Source organism: Argentina silus, assembly GCF_951799395.1.
Source record: "Argentina silus genome assembly, chromosome: 22".
Lineage (NCBI taxonomy): Eukaryota > Metazoa > Chordata > Actinopteri > Argentiniformes > Argentinidae > Argentina > Argentina silus.
In genome coordinates this window covers 13,472,367-13,492,676 of record NC_139676.1, presented here as the reverse complement: position 1 = coordinate 13,492,676, position 20,310 = coordinate 13,472,367, and the positions used below count along the sequence as shown (strand labels likewise).

General features: G+C 41.9%; 1 protein-coding gene across 1 annotated transcript; it reads right to left on the bottom strand.

Moving 5' to 3' along the window:
• Window positions 1-11,984: 11,984 nt before the first annotated feature.
• LOC310821565 (scavenger receptor cysteine-rich type 1 protein M130-like) lies at window positions 11,985-16,782 on the bottom strand (the record flags this gene model as incomplete). The annotated part of the gene is made up of 10 exons (XM_083693650.1): window positions 11,985-12,004; window positions 12,156-12,231; window positions 12,630-12,789; window positions 13,754-14,002; window positions 14,147-14,304; window positions 14,651-14,844; window positions 15,010-15,321; window positions 15,564-15,878; window positions 16,121-16,435; window positions 16,674-16,782. 10 exons carry the CDS (start codon window positions 16,780-16,782, stop codon window positions 11,985-11,987), a joined length of 1,908 nt encoding a protein of 635 aa, XP_083549776.1.
• Between the last annotated feature and the right edge of the window lie 3,528 nt (window positions 16,783-20,310).

The window sequence follows — 20,310 nt, the reverse complement described above, 5'->3', positions numbered from 1 at the left end:
ATGAAAGCTACCCATTTGCAAAGCCAAACGTCACAAACAAAAAGGAAAACTATGGCAATCACCGTGGCAACTCCTTGTTTGATTTGTGAATTGGGCAAAAATAGGTGTGGTTCTCATATAAGCCATTTGTGGTTTTCTTCCTCAAATGCACATTACATTTAATTTAATTTAAAACATTTTATTTGTCTACTTTTACGTGCTATTGTTCTGACAGCTAGCTTAGCATGGTAATGCTGTCTAAACCCAACAGAGACGAGTGTACAGAATTTAAACTCACAGCTGCTTAAACACGACTGCCGTGTTCTCAGGTCTGTGGTTTAGAGCACGTGGAAGTTTAACATGGATCTCAGTTGCAATGTACTGCAAAAGTCACCCCACTTTCCATTAGGGGTCAGCGAAATTGCATCTTAAACCTGGTAAATCAATGGTTTAGGTCGAGATTATACAATATAAACACGTGAATACGTATAATAGTAATGATAAATAAACACCATGTTGTATAATTGGCGTGATTTTATCATGTAAATGTTATTTTCTAATTCTTTATTATGTAATTACACTGTTTTGCCATGTACAGTGATGCTTTTGTGTCTACATCGTCTACATGGGACAACATACACCTGGTCACCCTACAACATTGGTCTATCGAAAGTCTGAGGATTATGTTTTTTTCCTCAGTCATTGAACTTAATGTACTTAAGGTAGAGAACTCTCCTCTGGCTTCAGGGTAGCATTCCTCTCCATTCACTTAGTTTGTAGTGACAATCAGGGATCCTACAAAAATACAGATTTTCATTCCCAAATCACTATTATTATTAAATCTACTATTACGCTATTATCCTCTTGGAGTGTCACAGCAAAAGGGGTGAATACTTACTGAGTCAAGACATTTCAGCTTTTCATTTTTAATTTGTAAAATTTGTAAACATTTCTGAAAATGTTCTTTCACTTTGACATTATGGGGTATTTTGTGTAGATCAGTGTCAAAACATCTCAGTTAAAGATATTTTAAAGTCAGGTTGCAACACAACAAAATGTGAGAAAAAAAGTCCAGGGGGGTGAATACTTACTGAAGTGAATATTAATTGTATTATATAAAGTTATATATATATATATAAAGTTATTATATAAAGTGAATACTTACTTAATTGAGGCAAAGATAAATAAAGATGGCAAAGTATTAATTCAAATTGTTTAATTATTATCAATAGAACAGAATCTTCAAGCAAAATTAAATCATACAGCTACTGGAAGGTAATGTACATTTAAAATGTAACAATTTTTTACTAGCCTACAACAAATGTAAAAACATACCATCAAACAGTTCAAATTTGAACAGTTCAAAATCAATAAAGAAATAGCATCTTACTCATAAAGGCTATACCGTAGATTCATAGAAGGTTGTCAGTGAACAAACTCCCTAAACTATTCGACATGACTTGATTAATACCATCCTGAAACCAATAAAAACGTCAACAACCACACACGAAATACATACTGTATGCAACAGCATTTACAACAAGATAGAACAATAGTATTTACAACAAAATAGAACAATAGTATTTACAACAAAATAAAAAAGTGTTCTGTGTTCTGTGTTAACATGAACACGCTTTAGAGCGAGTCAGAGACCAACTGACGACTGAAAAATGCATGTACTGTACATACTGTACTGTGCCATGTTGACATACCAAGCCAATTTCAAACTGATAGATAAACAGGTTACCAGTGCTTATACACAGGTGTACTGTAATGTCTTTTATTACCTTTCTCTGTCTCAGTATCGTCACACCAACTGCGTTAAGAGAGTGCTCATGTCTGGAAAATGACATAAAGGAACATCTTCATGTGTGCATTTGAGGCAGGCAGAAAACGTTCCTAAACAATATAATCATCCAGTGAGCACACCCTGATAAATCATTGCCCTGAGAAGAGGCTGGGGTAGAAGCTGGTGTTTCAGGAATCTGATTTGAGCTTTGAAATAGAGTTAAATGACCTTGATAAATCATAAGCGATCAGGGAAAGACACTGCATGATAAAGAACTTTTAGCGATGAGCGCTGTTTTGGTTCGCAAAAGCAGTTTCTGAACACTGCCCTATAGCTTTATATATAGATATGCACGTATTTGCTGCTATTAAAAAAACATTGCAAATTTACACTTTCAATTTTCACTGCGGACACAGAGGGCAGCAGAGCGCCAAACTGCACACGGGACCTTAAATAAATTAACTGAAAATCCTGAAAAGTTCTTGCTCCTACACACACACACACACACGCACGCACGCACGCACGCACGCACGCACACACACACACACACACACACACACACACACACACACACACACACACACACACACACACAAAAATAAATATGTCACCTTTTGCTTTTTGCTTATTGTCCTGGGGTGACTCACACTTGAAGAGGTCTGCTTATTTTCGTTTGCCTTTTACCATATCCTCTGTTTTCTGTTTATGACAGGCAGACAGGTGCTTGGTCACTGATGTGTGATTCAGAGGGTGGTGACATTCTTGACAACACAATTCACAATTGACAGTGAAGACAACTTTTTAGACCAGATTAGGCCTACTCCATAGCCACAGAGTTTAATAATTGCCAAACAGAAGATACAAAAACGAATATCTCAAAAAAAGATTTGAAAAATATCTCATATTTGAGCTCTTTTCAACTATACAGATCAGTTAAATCAGATCATTTAGGTATTCATACAGTAAGTCTATCAGAACCCATAGAATAGAGTTACTTTAATGCCACTTTAAGGCTGATAATTGCTGCAACAGGCGATGATATATTGAGAAGTATTAATTCTATCAGAGTTTGCTAAAAGGGTAGCTAACGTAGGAAACGTAAATATATATATATTACCACTCATAAAAGTAGAACAAACAATACACAGTATCTGCATTCGACACAGTATGAGCCAGTGACCATGTAAAAGAAACGTACAGTATGTGTTAGTATGTGTCTGCCCCTAGTGGCCGTATAGAGAGCACGTTCAGCAATAGCATCAGTTCATCGCTCTCACTGCCACCAAGGCGATGTGCGTCAGGTGTAAGGGTTTGTTTATATACTTTTGATTACGATACCTGAGTAAAAGATGCAGACACGTGAAGAGCGAGGGATGAACTGAATGGTTTACTGATCGTGCTCCCTGCTTGTACGCCGTGCCGTTCATGAATCCACCCTGGGCAGACACATACCAACTCATAACTTTCACTCCATTACAACCCGTTTAGATCTCATAACAATGGCTTAACACGTCTGAAAATAGTTCACTGAAACTACAAAGCAGATTGTAAATTGTATTTCAAATCATTTCACGTTTGCTGTGCTCGATAGTTTTCCTGGCACTTTGGAGCCAATGGAATGGTTTTAAAATCGCAAGCCCTGCCCATCTGTCACAGAGGACCAAGCAAACACGAACCATTTGAAAGAATACTTGAAATACTATTTGGAAACAGGCCCGCTATAAATAAACTAAAACTGACAAGAAATAGGCCGCACGCTTTGCCGATGCAACAGCTTTCCTCACCCCCATACTGTGCAAGCAAGGGCCTGTTGATTAGTCAGCAAACACGGACAAAGTAGAGAGAAGAGTAGAGAGAAGAGAAGAGGAAGACCAGAAGAGGAAGTCTGATCATTGTCAGTATGAGATGCAGTTTGAAAGAGTTCTGCCTGGAGTCCTTCTTCAACATGGTAAGGGAGCCTCTATACTTATTCTGAGCCCTTTGATGGTACTTGACAGGTACATGTGGTACAGGGAGGCCGGTGGAGGTAGAACTCGGAGGATAGATAGATAGATAGAAACGTTATTTATCCCTAGGGGAAATTCAGGTTCCAAGTAGCTTAAAGACATAGAGACATCACACATAACATACACATACAACATAAGCACGATTGTAAACAGGATTGTGACAACACATGAACGCTATAGACAGATAAGAATAAAGATACTGAGATTTTTTTTTCTAAAGTGCATTTAGTCCAGGCTGGTGGAGGGAGGTAGGGGCTGTGTATAAGGCCTAGCATAGCCAGTAAACATTGTAATTAATGGGCTCGTTGTAATGTATGGTATGTTTGATACCATTCCTCATTCCATTCCATGCTGTCCTCCGATTTCTACCTTCACCAGCCTCCCCTGATGTGGTATCTCTGTATGAATTTATGGTTGGATGAATGGATACTTCAGTGAACAATTTGTATTTTTAGTCTGATGTCGTTTACCTTAACGACTTTAAGTTCCGCATTCTAGAAATATAGCAGAGTAGAGTGGTACCATCTCTACTTTGACCTCATAGTAATTGTTTGAATTATTATTTTATTTTTTAAAATCCAAACATTTAGATTGTCGAGCCAAAAATTCCTTCCCTGTCCCATTACTTATGCAGGGCACTGTCCCATTACTTATGCAGGGCACTGTATGTGAAATTCTCTTACCATTGCTATTGAAACCATAATTTACCATCACCATCTTTTGTCTTTCAGGGTGCTTCGACTAACCGCTCAAACCTGGCCTGTTCTCCTTTTGCAGTCCTGCTACTCATAATAACAGGTACAGTAAAATAGATTGAAATGAAAACAAGAAGAAATTAAACTAACCCCACCCCAGAAACACAGATTATCTAAATGTGCAACCTTGTTTTGTTCACTGTATGTACTCAAAGGTTTAAATAATAAATAATAAACACATTAAGATGACAATGTTAAACCAAGAACACTATGTGACTTGTTTCGTGCCAACAACTAAACTTCATATTCTGCTGCTTCTCTTTCTGTGGTGTTCAGTGTCTAGGCCCATCCCAACCACTGATGTATTTTCAGCAACTTCTCGTTAAGTGTGTCACAGTAACACCACAGTCATTTTCTAGAACAATTTATTTGCAATTTACCTACCATACTGTGGGTGGATATCTGGACACCTAATACTTTGTTCATACAGTATAAAGCGACTATAATCTGAATTAATTAATCTACTGATTTTCACTATCAACACACACTTGTGTTTATTATTACTTTGATCATTCACCAGTGCATTAGGACCGACACACGATTAACTGACAGATCATTTGAATGTGTCTGTATGACAGTGTCATAAACATGACATAAGATCTGTCATTCGGTGTCACGTCCATCCATGGCCACCCATGTCCGATGACATACTATTGTTATGACAGAGGGAGCGGCTTGAATTATCGCTGAACTGACGTGACATCGAGGGGTGTCCATTTATACTCGTCTGCATCGGTTTATAAAGACTCGATACCGTCGTGAACGGACAACCAGGAATGCATAGCAAGCTTAAAATGGCGGAGCATTGCTCTGATCCAATCATGGAAGCAGGCAAGTCACACTCATCTACCATTCGCTAACAGACAGATGAACTTGCCAGTAGTGCCATTATTTTGAGATGGAACGAGATGGAATGAGATGGAATGAGATGGAATGAGATGGAATGGAATCCTCTTCAATTATGAATGATATCTAAGAATGGTCAGGTGATGATCGTATCTGTAAAATCCGTAACAAGCACTCTGTTTGGCCAAGGATTCTGCATACCCCTAATGACAACTAGCAACATGGTCCTCTGTGGCTGAGTTGGGAGAGTATGGTGCTATCAATGCTTAGGTTGTGGGTTCGATTCCAGCTGGGACTGAAAAATGTATGCACTCACTGCAGTGTAAGTCGCTTTGGATGGAAGTGTCAGCAAAATATATTATTGTTATGTTGAATGAAAACCCATGTTTCCTTATGGTTCATACTGTGTGTCCTCTGTTCCAGGGTCACTAGGTCAGGACAGCTGCAGTGTGACGTACCGCCCCCGGAAATTCTGCTCCTTAAAGGGATCTTCGGTGACCATGTACTGCACTTACACGGTACCTGAAGGCCACACGGTCACAAAAGCCCTCTGGTTCAAAGGTCAAAACCCTGGCGTTGTGCCGAAAGATCTGATGTTGGACCCGGAGTATAGAGGTCGTGTGGAGTACCTCGGGGACAGTGAGCGCCTCTGCACGTTGAGAATCACAGACCTAAAAGACACAGACTCAGACATGTATAGCTTCCTGTTTACGACTGACATCACTCCAGTGAACTGTATAGGGAATCCAGGAGTTGCATTAACTGTGACAAGTAAGAGAAGTCTTCAATGTTTTGGCAGTATGGGAATATGTACAATTCAGTTTTGCTTCATCATACGCTCTGGTTTTTCCTTGGAATTGCAATAATTACTAACTAAATTCTCTAGGACTCATTTGGTACTCAGTATTTGAGTCATATTGATTGTTTTGATTTAGTGTGATAGAATATGTATGCAACATACGTGATTTCTTGGTCTGTTCTCAATCTTTGGAAAAACCTGAGTGTTCCATGACAATTCTGACAGACAGTTGAAGGCTTACCATGTTTCCACCACTGATTTCACAACACAATGTAAACACCAAGGACAGAGGTCATGAATCTTTCATTGATGGCACTATGGATGAAACATTATTTTGCAAACACCTTTCTGTGCCTGTGGTTTAGATAATTTCATTGAAATGGATGGTTTATTTAAATGACAGAGAGGACACACATGTTGCACTGCTTTGAAGATCCCCTCAGGCACAATTAATTCCCACATTAGGAGTTTCACGTGGCAGATGTTACAACATTATTCTCCATAATTCAATTCCACTCCAAAGCAGGTGGTCTATGGCAAAGAGCAAGCTATTTAGTTGTTAATTTAAAGCCTAATGATGATGAGATTCTAGTTTTTATATTTTGCTATCCAGAAGACATAGGACATACTGTGGGAATTCCTCAGTGAGTTCAATTGAACTCACAGATGATTTATCCCACAAGAGGAGTGGGATTTTTCAAGTGCATAAAGTCTGGAACACCTATTTGGGGAGATACACATGCACCTTTTCAAAATGATACAAAGTCTTAGAAAGTGTGGGGCCAGAAGTGCGCAAAGAAAATCTGAATAGTTTCTTAATAACTATATATACAGTACCAGTCAAAAGTTTGGACACACCTTCTCATTCACTAGTTTTTCTTTATTTTTTATTATTTTCTACATTGTAGATTAATACTGAAGACATCAAAACTATGAAGGAACACATATGGAATTATGTAGTAAACAAAAAAGTGTTAAACAAACCAGAATATGTTTTATATTTTAGGTTCTTCAAAGTAGCCACCTTTTGCTTTGATGACAGCTCTTGGCAAGTTTGTGTCCAAACTTTTGACTGGTACTTTATAATAACTGCATTAACTTCTGCTAAATATGTTTGCATTAATTAAGTATCCTCATGCTTAAATCTATCTAACCCTAACCCTAACCTTTTTTATTGAGTACATTACAGGGACATAGACAGGTAGATTTCCGGCCATATTGAATGAATGCAACCAAACTTAAACCCACATGAAAACGGTCTGCTTTCCGACCAGGTCTTGGTGTCAAGTTGACCCCTGACCCGGTTGAGGAGGGCGGATGGGCGCTGCTGCAATGTGGTTCCTGTTTCCTGAGTGAGAACCCCATCTACACCTGGTACAGGGACAGACGACCTCTGACCCGGAACAACAAGACCAGTCTTGATGTCAACCTCCTAGACCTGGAGCCGGTGGGCGGTGAGGACGAAGGCAGCTACACCTGCGCTGTGAGTGGCAGAAAGGATTCCCCTGGCTCAGCAGCCACTCTTAAAGTGGAATGTAAGTACACAGGAGAGAGCTGAAGGTTAAGATTCCCCTAGTCGCTGGCCTCTGGTCTTTAGCATTGATACATGGGGAAACAATTGGAGAGGTACTGTACAGGTAGCTACTGTACAACAGCATGTCAAAAATCAGCTGGTCCTCTGTGGCTCAGCTGGTAGAGCACGGCACTAACAACGCTTAGGTCGTGGGTTGGATTCCCGCTGGGACCACATATACTGAAATGTATGCACTCACTGTAATGTAAGTCGCTTTGGATAAAAGCGTCAGCTAAATGGCAAATATAACTCATGTCAAAGTAAGTAACAAGTACGACTTCATAATCTCCATTGGTCTAAACGGTCTTCTTTGTCCTTCAGACTTCCCAAAGAACACCTCAGTGTCAGTCAGTCCCTCTGGTGAGATAGTGGAGGGTGGTTCAGTGACTCTGACCTGCAGCAGTGAAGGCGACCCACCGGTGAATGGTTACACCTGGTACAAGAAGAACGCGAAATCAGCTAAAGCATCAGGACAGAGTTACAGCATCGCTGACGTCAGCTCTGAGGACAGTGGGGAGTACTACTGTGAGGCACGGAATGCAATAGGTGCTAAGAATTCCAAAGTTGTTCCAATTAATGTTTCACGTAAGTATTTTTTGTATTCACTCAATTATCCTCTGTAATTTGACAGGTACATTTTAAATCTCAACAGTGCAAGTATTGCAAGACAACCCTATCAATCTAAGTAGACAATATTGACTCGAAAAATGCAGATATTATTTGCTATTGTACATTAGAGGTACATCTTCTCTGGTCGGACAATGTGGACCTGTTCCAAAATGGACCCATTGATTTGCGACCCTAACTCAAATTGACCCGTTATTATTTTTTAAAAAGAGACCCGAACCCGAACAGATCCGGAACAGTGAAACCTGACCGATTTTAGCTCCGACCCGATTAGACCCGAGTGATAAAAAAAATAGGCTTATTAAGAGAGCAGTGCGTTATAGACCTTACAGGCTAACTGTAGCCAGATGCGACACTATCGTGATCAGAGCTGTTTATCGGGTCCAATTCGATCCGCTCGGGCATATCAGCTGTAGTATTATACCCGTGGCAATCGAGCAATACCCGATCCGGGTCAGGACTCGGGTTTTCGGGTCCGGGTGGACCCTTGAAGACCTCGACTGCACACATCAACCACTGTACATCTCATTCTCTCCACCAGATGGCCCCAAAAAAACGTCAGTGTCAGTCAGTCCCTCTGGTGAAATAGTGGAGGGCAGTTCAGTGACTCTCACCTGCAGTAGTGATGCCAACCCACCAGCGGACGAATACACCTGGTACAAGAAAAGCGACAATCCGGAACACCTCTCTCCAATTGGATCGGGGCAGAGTTACATCATCACTAATGTTACATCGAAGGACAGCGGACAGTACTTGTGCAAAGTTGAGAATAGATATGGAGGACTTGACTCGGAGCCAATACCTGTCAGTGTACAAGGTAATACAGTATACGACTTTCATGGTGCAATTAATTTATTGTAGTTTTAAGGATTCAGCTTTCTGTAGGTGACTCAATCTGGTAAAAACAGGACATTGGTCGGCATTGGCTCCTGTGGTGAATGTGCACCTTTTTACTGACTGGGAAATAAACAGACATAATAAAGGTTTCTTCATTTACAATTTGCCTGAAAAGCTGATCTTAATCTTTAGTCTACATTTTGTTATATTTATATTTATTTTTATTTGTTGTATTGTATGGAAAATAACAGGTACCACTTTGTCGAAATAGAAAATGCGTAATAAGCCGGCCATTAAGTTATCTATCTTCAGTATTGGTCTGGTTGGTCCATACATCAATGGACCAACCAGACAAGCATCTAAACGCACAGACTAATGTGTGTAGACTGTGCGTATAACCTTGTCGTCTTCTCCTCCGAGGCAAATCAGTGTTTCCCTGGGTGCCTGTTGTGGTGGCGGGGGCTGTCCTGGCTGCTGGAGCTCTTCTTGTCCTCTTCTGCTGCACACTGAAGAGGTGAGTTCATTACTGTAATGTATAATTTACATTACATAAAATACAGTCATGTCTTCAGATGTACACAACAACTATTATGATTTTGCAGCCATCATCTCTCCCAAATAGCAAAGATATGAGTAATCCGTAAAGAAAAAAAATGTAGAACTTCAAAAGTACATTAAAGGTGCAATCTGTAATTCAAACAACAACAAAGGATGGAGGTGGAGAAATGTAATCACTCTCAATGTCATAGACAAAGCTATGGATGCAAGGACTGACCATCTATGAGACGAAAATGAATAGTTTTTACCATGTTTTGAAGCGATACAGTGTTTGTTTACAATTGGATTGTTTACAAACAGTGGCGTAAAACAATCTTATCTTCTGATGGAGTAAAACAGTTGATCTAATCTCATGAGTTATTTAGAACTTCTTCAAGAAACAATGGCTATATATAATTAATTTAAAAGTCCAAAAATGTATGGACCAATTACAGGTTGCCCCTTTAAATATTGTTATTACCTACAAGTTATATATTAATAACACTTTGGAGTGTTTGAGTATAGTCCCGTGGCTTGCATGGCCTAAGTTGAAGGTTTGATTCCCACAGGAACCATATAAACACAAATAAATGATTGCACTAAGTGCACTATACAATAAGTGGCTTTGGACAAAAGTGTCTACTAAATGGCATATATTATAATAATGATAATGATAATGATTATTATTATTATTATTATTATTATTGGTAGTAGTAGTAGTAGTAGGAGTAGTAGTAGTAGATTAAGAACCATGTAAATCATCTTTACATGAGCCTGTGGATATGGGACAACAGAACTCACTCTGTCAGTCTCCCCAGGAGAAACACAGAGGACACAAACATTGGAGCTGATAGTCAGTTGGTTCCCTGTGGTAAACTGCCACACATGGCGCACCCTGATGACACGTACACAAGTCTGAACAGGAAGAGCACGTCTCCTGATTATGACACGTTGGAGGTAAGTCTTTCCCATATTAAAGACACTCAAAATCATCTTCTTTTCCAGTTGCAAATAGCCATGTGCTACAGAAAGAGCAGATAATCATCACCAATAATATTGTCTTTTGTTTGTGTGTGTGTGTGTGTGTGTGTGTGTGTGTGTGTGTGTGTGTGTGTGTGTGTGTGTGTGTGTGTGTGTGTGTGTCTCTCTCTCTCTCTCTTAGAATGTGAGGGACTACCCCAGTGATACATGCCACCAGGGAGACGCAGAATATGAAAACATCCTGGGGGTATCCCAGGAAAAGAGCTTAGAAAATTCCGACTTCTCTAAAGATATCTGGCTTCAGCTAACCTAAAGCTGGAAGTCAGGGTAATGCAGTTCCAGAGAGGCTGATTCTGAGTCCAGTGATGCCACTAAATCACAGCTGAATTAAGTTAACTCGTTAATACTGTACGATGTGCTGAAAGGTTGGAGAGATGAACACCGATACCTCCAATGAAGTAATGCAGGAAGCTGCAACAAAGAGCCATGTCTGATTCAGTAACGTTTTAGATCTGCTGAAATATGTTAAAACATTCAAATATAATGTCTGATTAATAGACTATGCACATGTGGTCTAGTAATTGGCGAAGGTATGGTCATTTGAAGATAATGAAAAAGGTTTTACTGTGTCATGTAAACAAACATTCCTACAATCTCAACTATTTGATCATTTGTATCCACATGAGCTACTAATTTTGTTTGCGCTGAGATATCAGAATGTTGATTGATGTGGATCTTGCAGAAAATCCTTGCAGAAGGGAGGGAATCTGGTTTGATTGGTCGAGAGCATGTGAATTTAGCATGGAATTCAGGATAGAGTTGTCTTAATCTGCAAAGAACCTGCAAGTTAGATCTGAAGGATTAGTTACCATAGTTTCTGATCCAGCTTTTCCTTGGAACAGAACATTCAGAGTTGATTCCAGATCTGACTGAAGTTAGCTTGCTTCCTCATTAATCCCGCTTTTTGGAATACCCCCAAAAGGATAGAATTACCACAATAGAGTCTGATACTGTATATATAAAACATGCTTTTTATTATCTCTCCTCGTCATGTTCATCATCATCATCATCATCATCATCATCATCATCATCATCATCAATATCTTAATCCAGTGTTGCAACCATGTGCTAGTGTACAGACCAAGTGCATTTTAAACCAACAGATTGACATTGTGGCATCTGTCAATCAATCTGAAATATACAACTGATCCAAGCAGTGTCTGGTCTTGTGATGTTTGCTGTTCAATGGGTCTGGTCACACTGGTCCATTGATCCCTAGAAGACAAACAGCACAAACAGGATGTCACCTATGAGGTGTGTGTGTGTGTGTGTGTGTGTGTGTGTGTGTGTGTGTGTGTGTGTGTGTGTGTGTGTGTGTGTGTGTATGCGCGCATCACTATGTAGCATGGATGACAAGTATACTCACAGGTGATTGGTCCAATAGTCAGTGACTCTTGAAGGACAGAGGTGGAGACGGAACGGGATAGTCTTCTAGAACAGCTCTGAGGAGAGACCAGAGACCAGAGGGTGTCAGAGACCAGAGACCAGAGGGTGTCAGAGACCAGAGACCAGAGACCAGGGACCAGGGACCAGAGGGTGTCAGAGACCAGAGACCAGAGGGTGTCAGAGACCAGAGGGTGTCAGATACCAGAGACCAGAGGGTGTCAGAGACCAGAGGGTGTCAGATACCAGAGGGTGTCAGAGACCAGAGAGAGTCAGATAAATTAGAAAGAGACCAGACAGAGTCAGAGAGACCAGAGAATAATAGAGAAAGTCAGAGAGCAGAGTGAGTCAGAGAGACCAGCGTTGGAGAGAGCAGAGAGAGTCAGAGAGACCAGAGAGAGTCAGAGAGACCAGAGAGAGTCAGAGAGACTGGGGTGGAGTGCAACAGTGGACTCACTGGAGAGCAGGAGGAGCTCCTCTGGTCACACAGGCTCAGGCTGCAGTGCAGGAAGACGTCCTGGTAGTCTCCCTGGAACAGGAACAGCAGAGCAGAGAAACGTGCCTGGAGGGACGAACCACTCTCATCCACCCTCACCTGGCTACCGTCACTAGGACACCTAGGCGAGGGGTTGCAGGGAGAAAAAAGGCAAGAGATTAAAATATACCTGGATATATTTGTGTCTGAAAAACTGTCATTTTCATTGCAAGTCAATATTCCTTTCTCATGAAATTATTCTGGAATGTAATTTTATCAACGCTTTAATGGCGCGTTTCCACTGGAGTGAAAATCCAGAGAGAAAGCCCCAGACTTCTCCTCCAGACTTCTCCTCCGTTTCTACCATTGACGCCAGGGCATGACAATAAAGCTATAACCCAGGCCTATTTGGACTTGGGGAGGGGTTTGCGGTTACGCATGTGACACGGTTTGGAAAGCCTTAGCACTGGGGTGGTAACATGGGTTGGCCGGATAGTGTAGTAGACCAGAGCACCCTCTAGCTAACAAGTAGGGGCAAACAGTAAACATCTTCTAGCAAGATTTTAAAACATTGAAACAGATGATTTCATAAAGTGGAGGACTGGAGATACTGTATGATTAATGATTTAAGCATTATTGTGGCCAATATCCCTGCTGAATAACACATAGACATTCACATAGTCCAACACATCTGGACATTGACCAATCTCAAAGAGACTTGTATTGTAAATATTGAATTGGTATGTAAATATTGTGTTTTCATTTGCTGCTAAACCAATTTCCCATTTTAGGAATAATAAAAAAAGTGTTCTACTAATATTATAATGCTACATTACAATAACCAATGATGCTAACACACATCAGTGTCAAGTGTCTAGCAAGCTAGCTAGTAATATTGATTAAAGGAAAATAGTCTTGTTAACTACAGCATTTGTTTCAACAAACTTAGATTTATTTCAGAGACAATACTGAAATGTTTTCCTTTAATGTGACTGTTCACAATGTTTGTTCAGTTGTTTATTAGAAAACCTTTCTACTTTATCTCATGACCCCAAGACCTTTCCTTTCTGTGAATTCCATTCCGTAACATTACCCAAGGCACTGACCTGTTCTGAATCAAGGAGTACCGCATGAGGTCATCAGGGTTGGGGGAGTGAGTGGCGTAGCAGTCTTCCAGAATGACCACATAGCGATCTGTCTCTGTCTCCTCTGCCGACACGCCCACATGCAGGGCGGTGCCTACTGGCAGGGTGACTGTGCCCGCTGGGAAAGGTTGTGTGTAGTCTGCGTTGCGGTACAGAGACATGGAGGTTCTAGCCCTGGCACCAAAGCCAATGACTCCAACCTCTCTCTTCCTGCCCGGGGTCAAGCAAAGAAAAAGCTTGAGGCATATCCACTCATACATTTAATTATATTCTGTAAATAAAATTTCCATCAGCAATGCAATTTTTTTTAAATAGGCACTGATTTAATGATTAAGTGACAGTGAGTTAACTCACGATAGCGAAGGTCGGATGGCCACGTTAAGGCTGGTCTTGGCATCAAGCGGAAACACACAGGAGAAAGGGAAGCTGACTGGCTCTGAGAAGGAGACATTTCTTAACGGGAAAGGGTAAACAAATAAACTGTTGGAATAAATCACGTGGGTACGGTTTGTCTGGAGGGATGAAAAAGAGAAAAAAGAAAAGAAAAGAATTATAATCTTAAGATCGTACAAATAAGTTATTAAACAACCTTTGAAGGCAGTTTGTTTTAACTCACTAACTGCCAAACAAATCGGGAACACTCACCACCTAGAGTGCCAAGTGTTTTATTTGATATGTACCTAGCAACAATACTTTGATTGGCTACAAAATGAAGCATCATAATATATGAATTTTTCGGCACAAAATGAGTTAAACTGGTAGGCCAACACCCCCAAAAAACTCTTGTAGATAAAGGCTATGTGAAGTCTTGTGGCTCTACTGAGGGTTTCTGCAGATGGAGGTGTTTTCTCTTCGCACCTCCAGTGTGTTTCCACAGCTGCCCTCCCTGCGATCCACCTGGTACCACACTGAGCCATCACGTTCTTCGTGGGCGGAGCAGCTGCGATCCACCAGGTGAGCAGAGGAGGCGTTCAGACCCCTGGCCTCCAGCTGAGCCTTGTGGATACCGATCTGTAAGAGGCTCCGCCCACACACCAGCTCTGGGTCTCTCTCTGTTTTGAGTGTTCATATCAATATTGGTAAAGCATGACCCCACCCCCATCCCCATCACATCCCTACAAATACTGCTCCTGATCAAATGTCTACACCTCCCATTCCAAATGCTAACACTGGGAGAACTAGTGCCTGAGAGATGAATACTACAGAAGCCTACTTACCTGAGCAGACAACACCAGCATCTTCACCATGACCACAGTCGTTGGTCCCAAACCCAAGGTGGCTGCACTCTGTGAGGGACGTCTCACTGCCTGAACATCTAACATTGTCCATCCAGATCTGTCCGCTGCCCTGTCCAAAGGCAGCACTATACGGTGCAGACAGAGCTCTTCCACAGCCAAGCTGTCTACACACCACCTCCGCGTCAGCCAAGTCCCAGAAATCATCACACACCGTTCCCCACTGGCCATTGTGAAAGATCTCCACTCTTCCAGAACAGTAGCTATTGCCATTGACCAGTCTGATGTTGTCAACTGATAAAACAACACATGCAATTAATCAATAAAACAAATATCTGTTAATACAAATTAACCTGGATTTAAACCAATACTTTTGATACCAATACCACTGATTTTTGGTTGAAAAAACTAAAATGCTAGTGAGCATTACAGCCCTACAAATACTGCTCCTGATCAAATGTCTACACCTCCCATTTCAAATGCTAACACTGGGAGAACTAGTGCCTGAGAGATGAATACTACAGAAGCTTACTTACATGAGCAGACAACACCAGCATCTTCACCATGACCACAGTTGTGGGTCCCAAACCCACGGTGGCTGCACTCTGTGAGGGACGTCTCACTGCCTGAACATCTAACATCGTCCATCCAGATCTGTCCGCTGCCCTGTCCAAAGGCAGCACTATACGGTGCAGACAGAGCTCTTCCACAGCCAAGCTGTCTACACACCACCTCCGCGTCAGCCAAGTCCCAGAGATCATCACACACCGTTCCCCACTGGCCATTGAGAAAGATCTCCACTCTTCCAGAGCAGTAGCTATTGCCATTGACCAGTCTGATGTTGTTGTCAACTGATAAAACAACACATGCAATTAATCAATAAAACAAATATGTGTTAATACAAATTAACCTGGATTTAAACCAATACTTTTGAAACCAATACCACAGATTTTTGGTTGAAAAAACTAAAATGGTAGTGAGCATCACAGCCCTACAAATACTGCTCCTGATCAGATGTCTACACCTCCCATTTCAAATGCTAACACTGGGAGAACCAGTGCCTGAGAGATGAATACTACAGAAGCTTACTTACATGAGCAGACAACACCAGCATCTTCTTGATGACCACAGTTGTGGGTCCCAAACCCACGGTGGCTGCACTGTGTGAGGGACATCTCACTGCCTGAACATCTAACATCGTCCATCCAGATCTGTCCGCTGCCCTGTCCAAAGGCAGCACTATACGGTGCAGACAGAGCTCTTCCACAGCCAAGCTGTCTACACACCACCTCCGCGTCAGCCAAGTCCCAGAAATCATCACACACCGTTCCCCACTGGCGATTGTGAAAGATCTCCACTCTTCCAGAGCAGTAGCTATTGCCATTGACCAGTCTGATGTTGTTGTCAACTGATAAAACAACACATGCAATTAATCAATAAAACAAATATGTGTTAATACAAATTAACCTGGATTTAAACCAATACTTTTAATACCAATACCAATGATTTTTGGTTGAAAAAACTAAAATGGTAGTGAGAATCACAGCCCTACAAATACTGCTCCTGATCAAATGTCTACACCTCCCATTTCAAATGCTAACACTGGGAGAACTAGTGCCTGAGAGATGAATACTACAGATGCTTACTTACGTGCGCAGAAAACACCAGCATCTTCATGATGACCACATTTGTGGGGCCCAAACCCACTGTGGCGGCACTGTGTGAGGGACGTCTCACTGCCTGAACATCTAACATTGTTCATCCAGATCTGTCCGCTGCCCTGTCCAAAGGCAGCTCTATACTGTGCAGACAGAGCTCTTCCACAGCCAAGCTGTCTACACACCACCACCGCGTCAGCCAAGTCCCAGAGATCATCACACACCGTTCCCCACTGGCGATTGTGAAAGATCTCCACTCTTCCAGAGCAGTAGCTATTGCCATTGACCAGTCTGATGTTGTTGTCAACTGATAAAACAACACATGCAATTAATCAATAAAACAAATATGTGTTAATACAAATTAACCTGGATTTAAACCAATACTTTTGATACCAAAACCACTGATTTTTGGTTGAAAAAACTAAACCCAGTGCTTAACCCAAACCTCACCTCAACATTATTTTTATTGAATGTTTTACTTTTAGTATGTCTTGTCTTATCTGTTGTGCCTGGGCACTTTATGTGTCTCACCGTGGGAGAGTGAGAAACATCCTCTCGATTCCTTTGTATGTCTTGACATGTGAAGAATTGACAATGAAGCCACTTTGACTTTGACTTTGACTTTGACTTTGACTTTGACATATTTTGAGGCTGATGGCTGATGAAAAGATAATAATCTCAGCTTTATAACCATGCCATCTGTGTCTCAACTCCCAATATTGAGACAGAAAGAAACAATTACAGTCAGACTAATACTGAACACTGACCCACAGAAATCCGTAGAACATAGAAATTCACTCCTGAAGAGATGCTGCATTCATTGAGGTATCGGAAACCGCATTGAACGCGCGGTTCGCGGCTCAAATACCTGTAGACTGATCTGATATTTAGCAAATCATACAGCTATGATAGCTAATTCACAGTTCAGCTAATGAGTGTGTTCGCTTTCTTTTAATGTAGCTCAGTGAGTTCACAGTTGGTACAGTTACTGCTGTAAGCAGACATGCTGCAGAGTCGTACAAATGCAAGTTTAAACATTTCGACCGATCATTTAGTAAAAAAAAAAAAATGACGCCTGTCAGCCCTACAAATTAAGCTTTTAAGGTGCAATACCATTAATGAAGGAGCGCTGGGTGTTGCTCGCTTGGGGTACCAAGCAGTTGAAGGATCCAGGCGTGTTTTCGCAGACCTGAGGGGGGGCACAGGGCTGATCGGGGAGGGAACACTCGTCAACATCCACGCAGCCCACCGCCGAGGACCAGCGGTAACCTTGGCGACAGCAGGAACCGCGTTCGCAGGCTGACCGGTTGTAGCAGGATAGACCATCGCCAGAGAAACCATCTATACAGGTGCAGGTGACCGATGGGGATGAGGAAGGTACACTTTCTACCTCATTATCCAGAAGAGAGGCAAGACAGGTGGCATGTTGGTGACAAGCCTCACAACTGGAAACAACAGAACCTGTGGAGCCAACAACTAACGTAAATTATTCTTGAAGCAGCAGGATAATTGCAACCAGATCAGTGTTTCTCCAATAATGTTCCTGACCACAATGTAGTTGAGCTGCCACCAAAAAGAAATTGCACATGTGCCTTGAGAACAAACCATTTTCTTGCAATACTTTTACACTACCTTGCAAATAGCATTCTACACCCTGAATTCCAGGGCTTGCTCTCTATGAATTAAAAAAAATATGTAAATTATAATATAAAGATCTAGTACACCTTAGACATTGGAGAACTGTGAATTGAATTACAGCATTTTCAAAACGTAAAATATTTTCAGAACAAATGGGGCACTATAAACATACTGTAACGACCCTGTGTAAGGCCCGTTAGCAGCTCCGCCAAGTGAGTTAACTCTCTTGGTGTTGTGGCTAGCGCGGCCGGTTTGTAAGCGGAAGGTTGCGAGTTCGATACCCGCTTAAGGCAAGCTTCTCTGCCCCGCCGTTCGTTACATTGGTGTCAGAAGTGGGATGGCGCCCGTGAGGCCATCGGAGAGGCGTGTCCACGTGAGAGACTTGTATAGTGAAGCGTGAGGGCAAGCTCTCCCGAACGGAGGGGATAGTGTAACGACCCTGTGTAAGGCCCGTTAGCAGCTCCGCCAAGTGAGTTAACTCTCTTGGTGTTGTGGCTAGCGCGGCCGGTTTGTAAGCGGAAGGTTGCGAGTTCGATACCCGCTTAAGGCAAGCTACTCTGCCCCGCCGTTCGTTACATTGGTGTTAGAAGTGGGATGGCGCCCGTGAGGCCATCGGAGAGGCGTGTCCACGTGAGAGACTTGTATAGTGAAGCGTGAGGGCACGCTCTCCCGAACGGAGGGGATAGTGTAACGACCCTGTGTAAGGCCCGTTAGCAGCTCCGCCAAGTGAGTTAACTCTCTTGGTGTTGTGGCTAGCGCGGCCGGTTTGTAAGCGGAAGGTTGCGAGTTCAATACCCGCTTAAGGCAAGCTACTCTGCCCCGCCGTTCGTTACATTGGTGTCAGAAGTGGGATGGCGCCCGTGAGGCCATCGGAGAGGCGTGTCCACGTGAGAGACTTGTATAGTGAAGCGTGAGGGCACGCTCTCCCGAACGGAGGGGATAGTGTAACGACCCTGTGTAAGGCCCGTTAGCAGCTCCGCCAAGTGAGTTAACTCTCTTGGTGTTGTGGCTAGCGCGGCCGGTTTGTAAGCGGAAGGTTGCGAGTTCGATACCCGCTTAAGGCAAGCTACTCTGCCCCGCCGTTCGTTACAATACTGACTAAGTAAACTACTACAGTATTAACCAAAGTAAACTAAATATGTACTTAAAAACAGTCTGGATCAATCAAATATAAGCTAAGTGACAAATCATGTAAGGTTGTATTTTAAGTTGAAAGGCCCTTTAACCCAAACCTCACAAATTAATAGGACTCACCCCGTTTAGCTCGTACAAATTATATAAAATTATATTGTGTTAAAAAAATGGTGCAACACTATTAAAAATAATATTATTCTATAACAAACGTATATGGTTTATTAACAAGCCCACGTCCCCTCTCATATATGGCTTGCTCCATCATTTTCAGTCGCGAGGACCTCAACATTATTTTTATTGAATGTTTTACTTTTAGTATGTCTTGTCTTATCTGTTGTGCCTGGGCACTTTATCTGTCTCACCGTGGGAGAGTGAGAAACATCCTCTCGATTCCTTTGTATGTCTTGACATGTGAAGAATTGACAATGAAGCCACTTTGACTTTGACTTTGACTTTGACTTTGACATATTTTGAGGCTGATGGCTGATGAAAAGATAATAATCTCAGCTTTATAACCATGCCATCTGTGTCTCAACTCCCAATATTGAGCCAGAAAGAAACAATAACAGTCAGACTAATACTGAACACTGACCCACAGAAATCCGTAGAACATAGAAATTCACTCCTGAAGAGATGCTGCATTCATTGAGGTATCGGAAACCGCATTGTACGCGCGGTTCGCGGCTCAAATACCTGTAGACTGATCTGATATTTAGCAAATCATACAGCTATGATAGCTAATTCACAGTTCAGCTAATGAGTGTGTTCGCTTTCTTTTAATGTAGCTCAACCCTAATGCAGTTACCTAGCCAGTGAGTTCACAGTTGGTACAGTTACTGCTGTAAGCAGACAT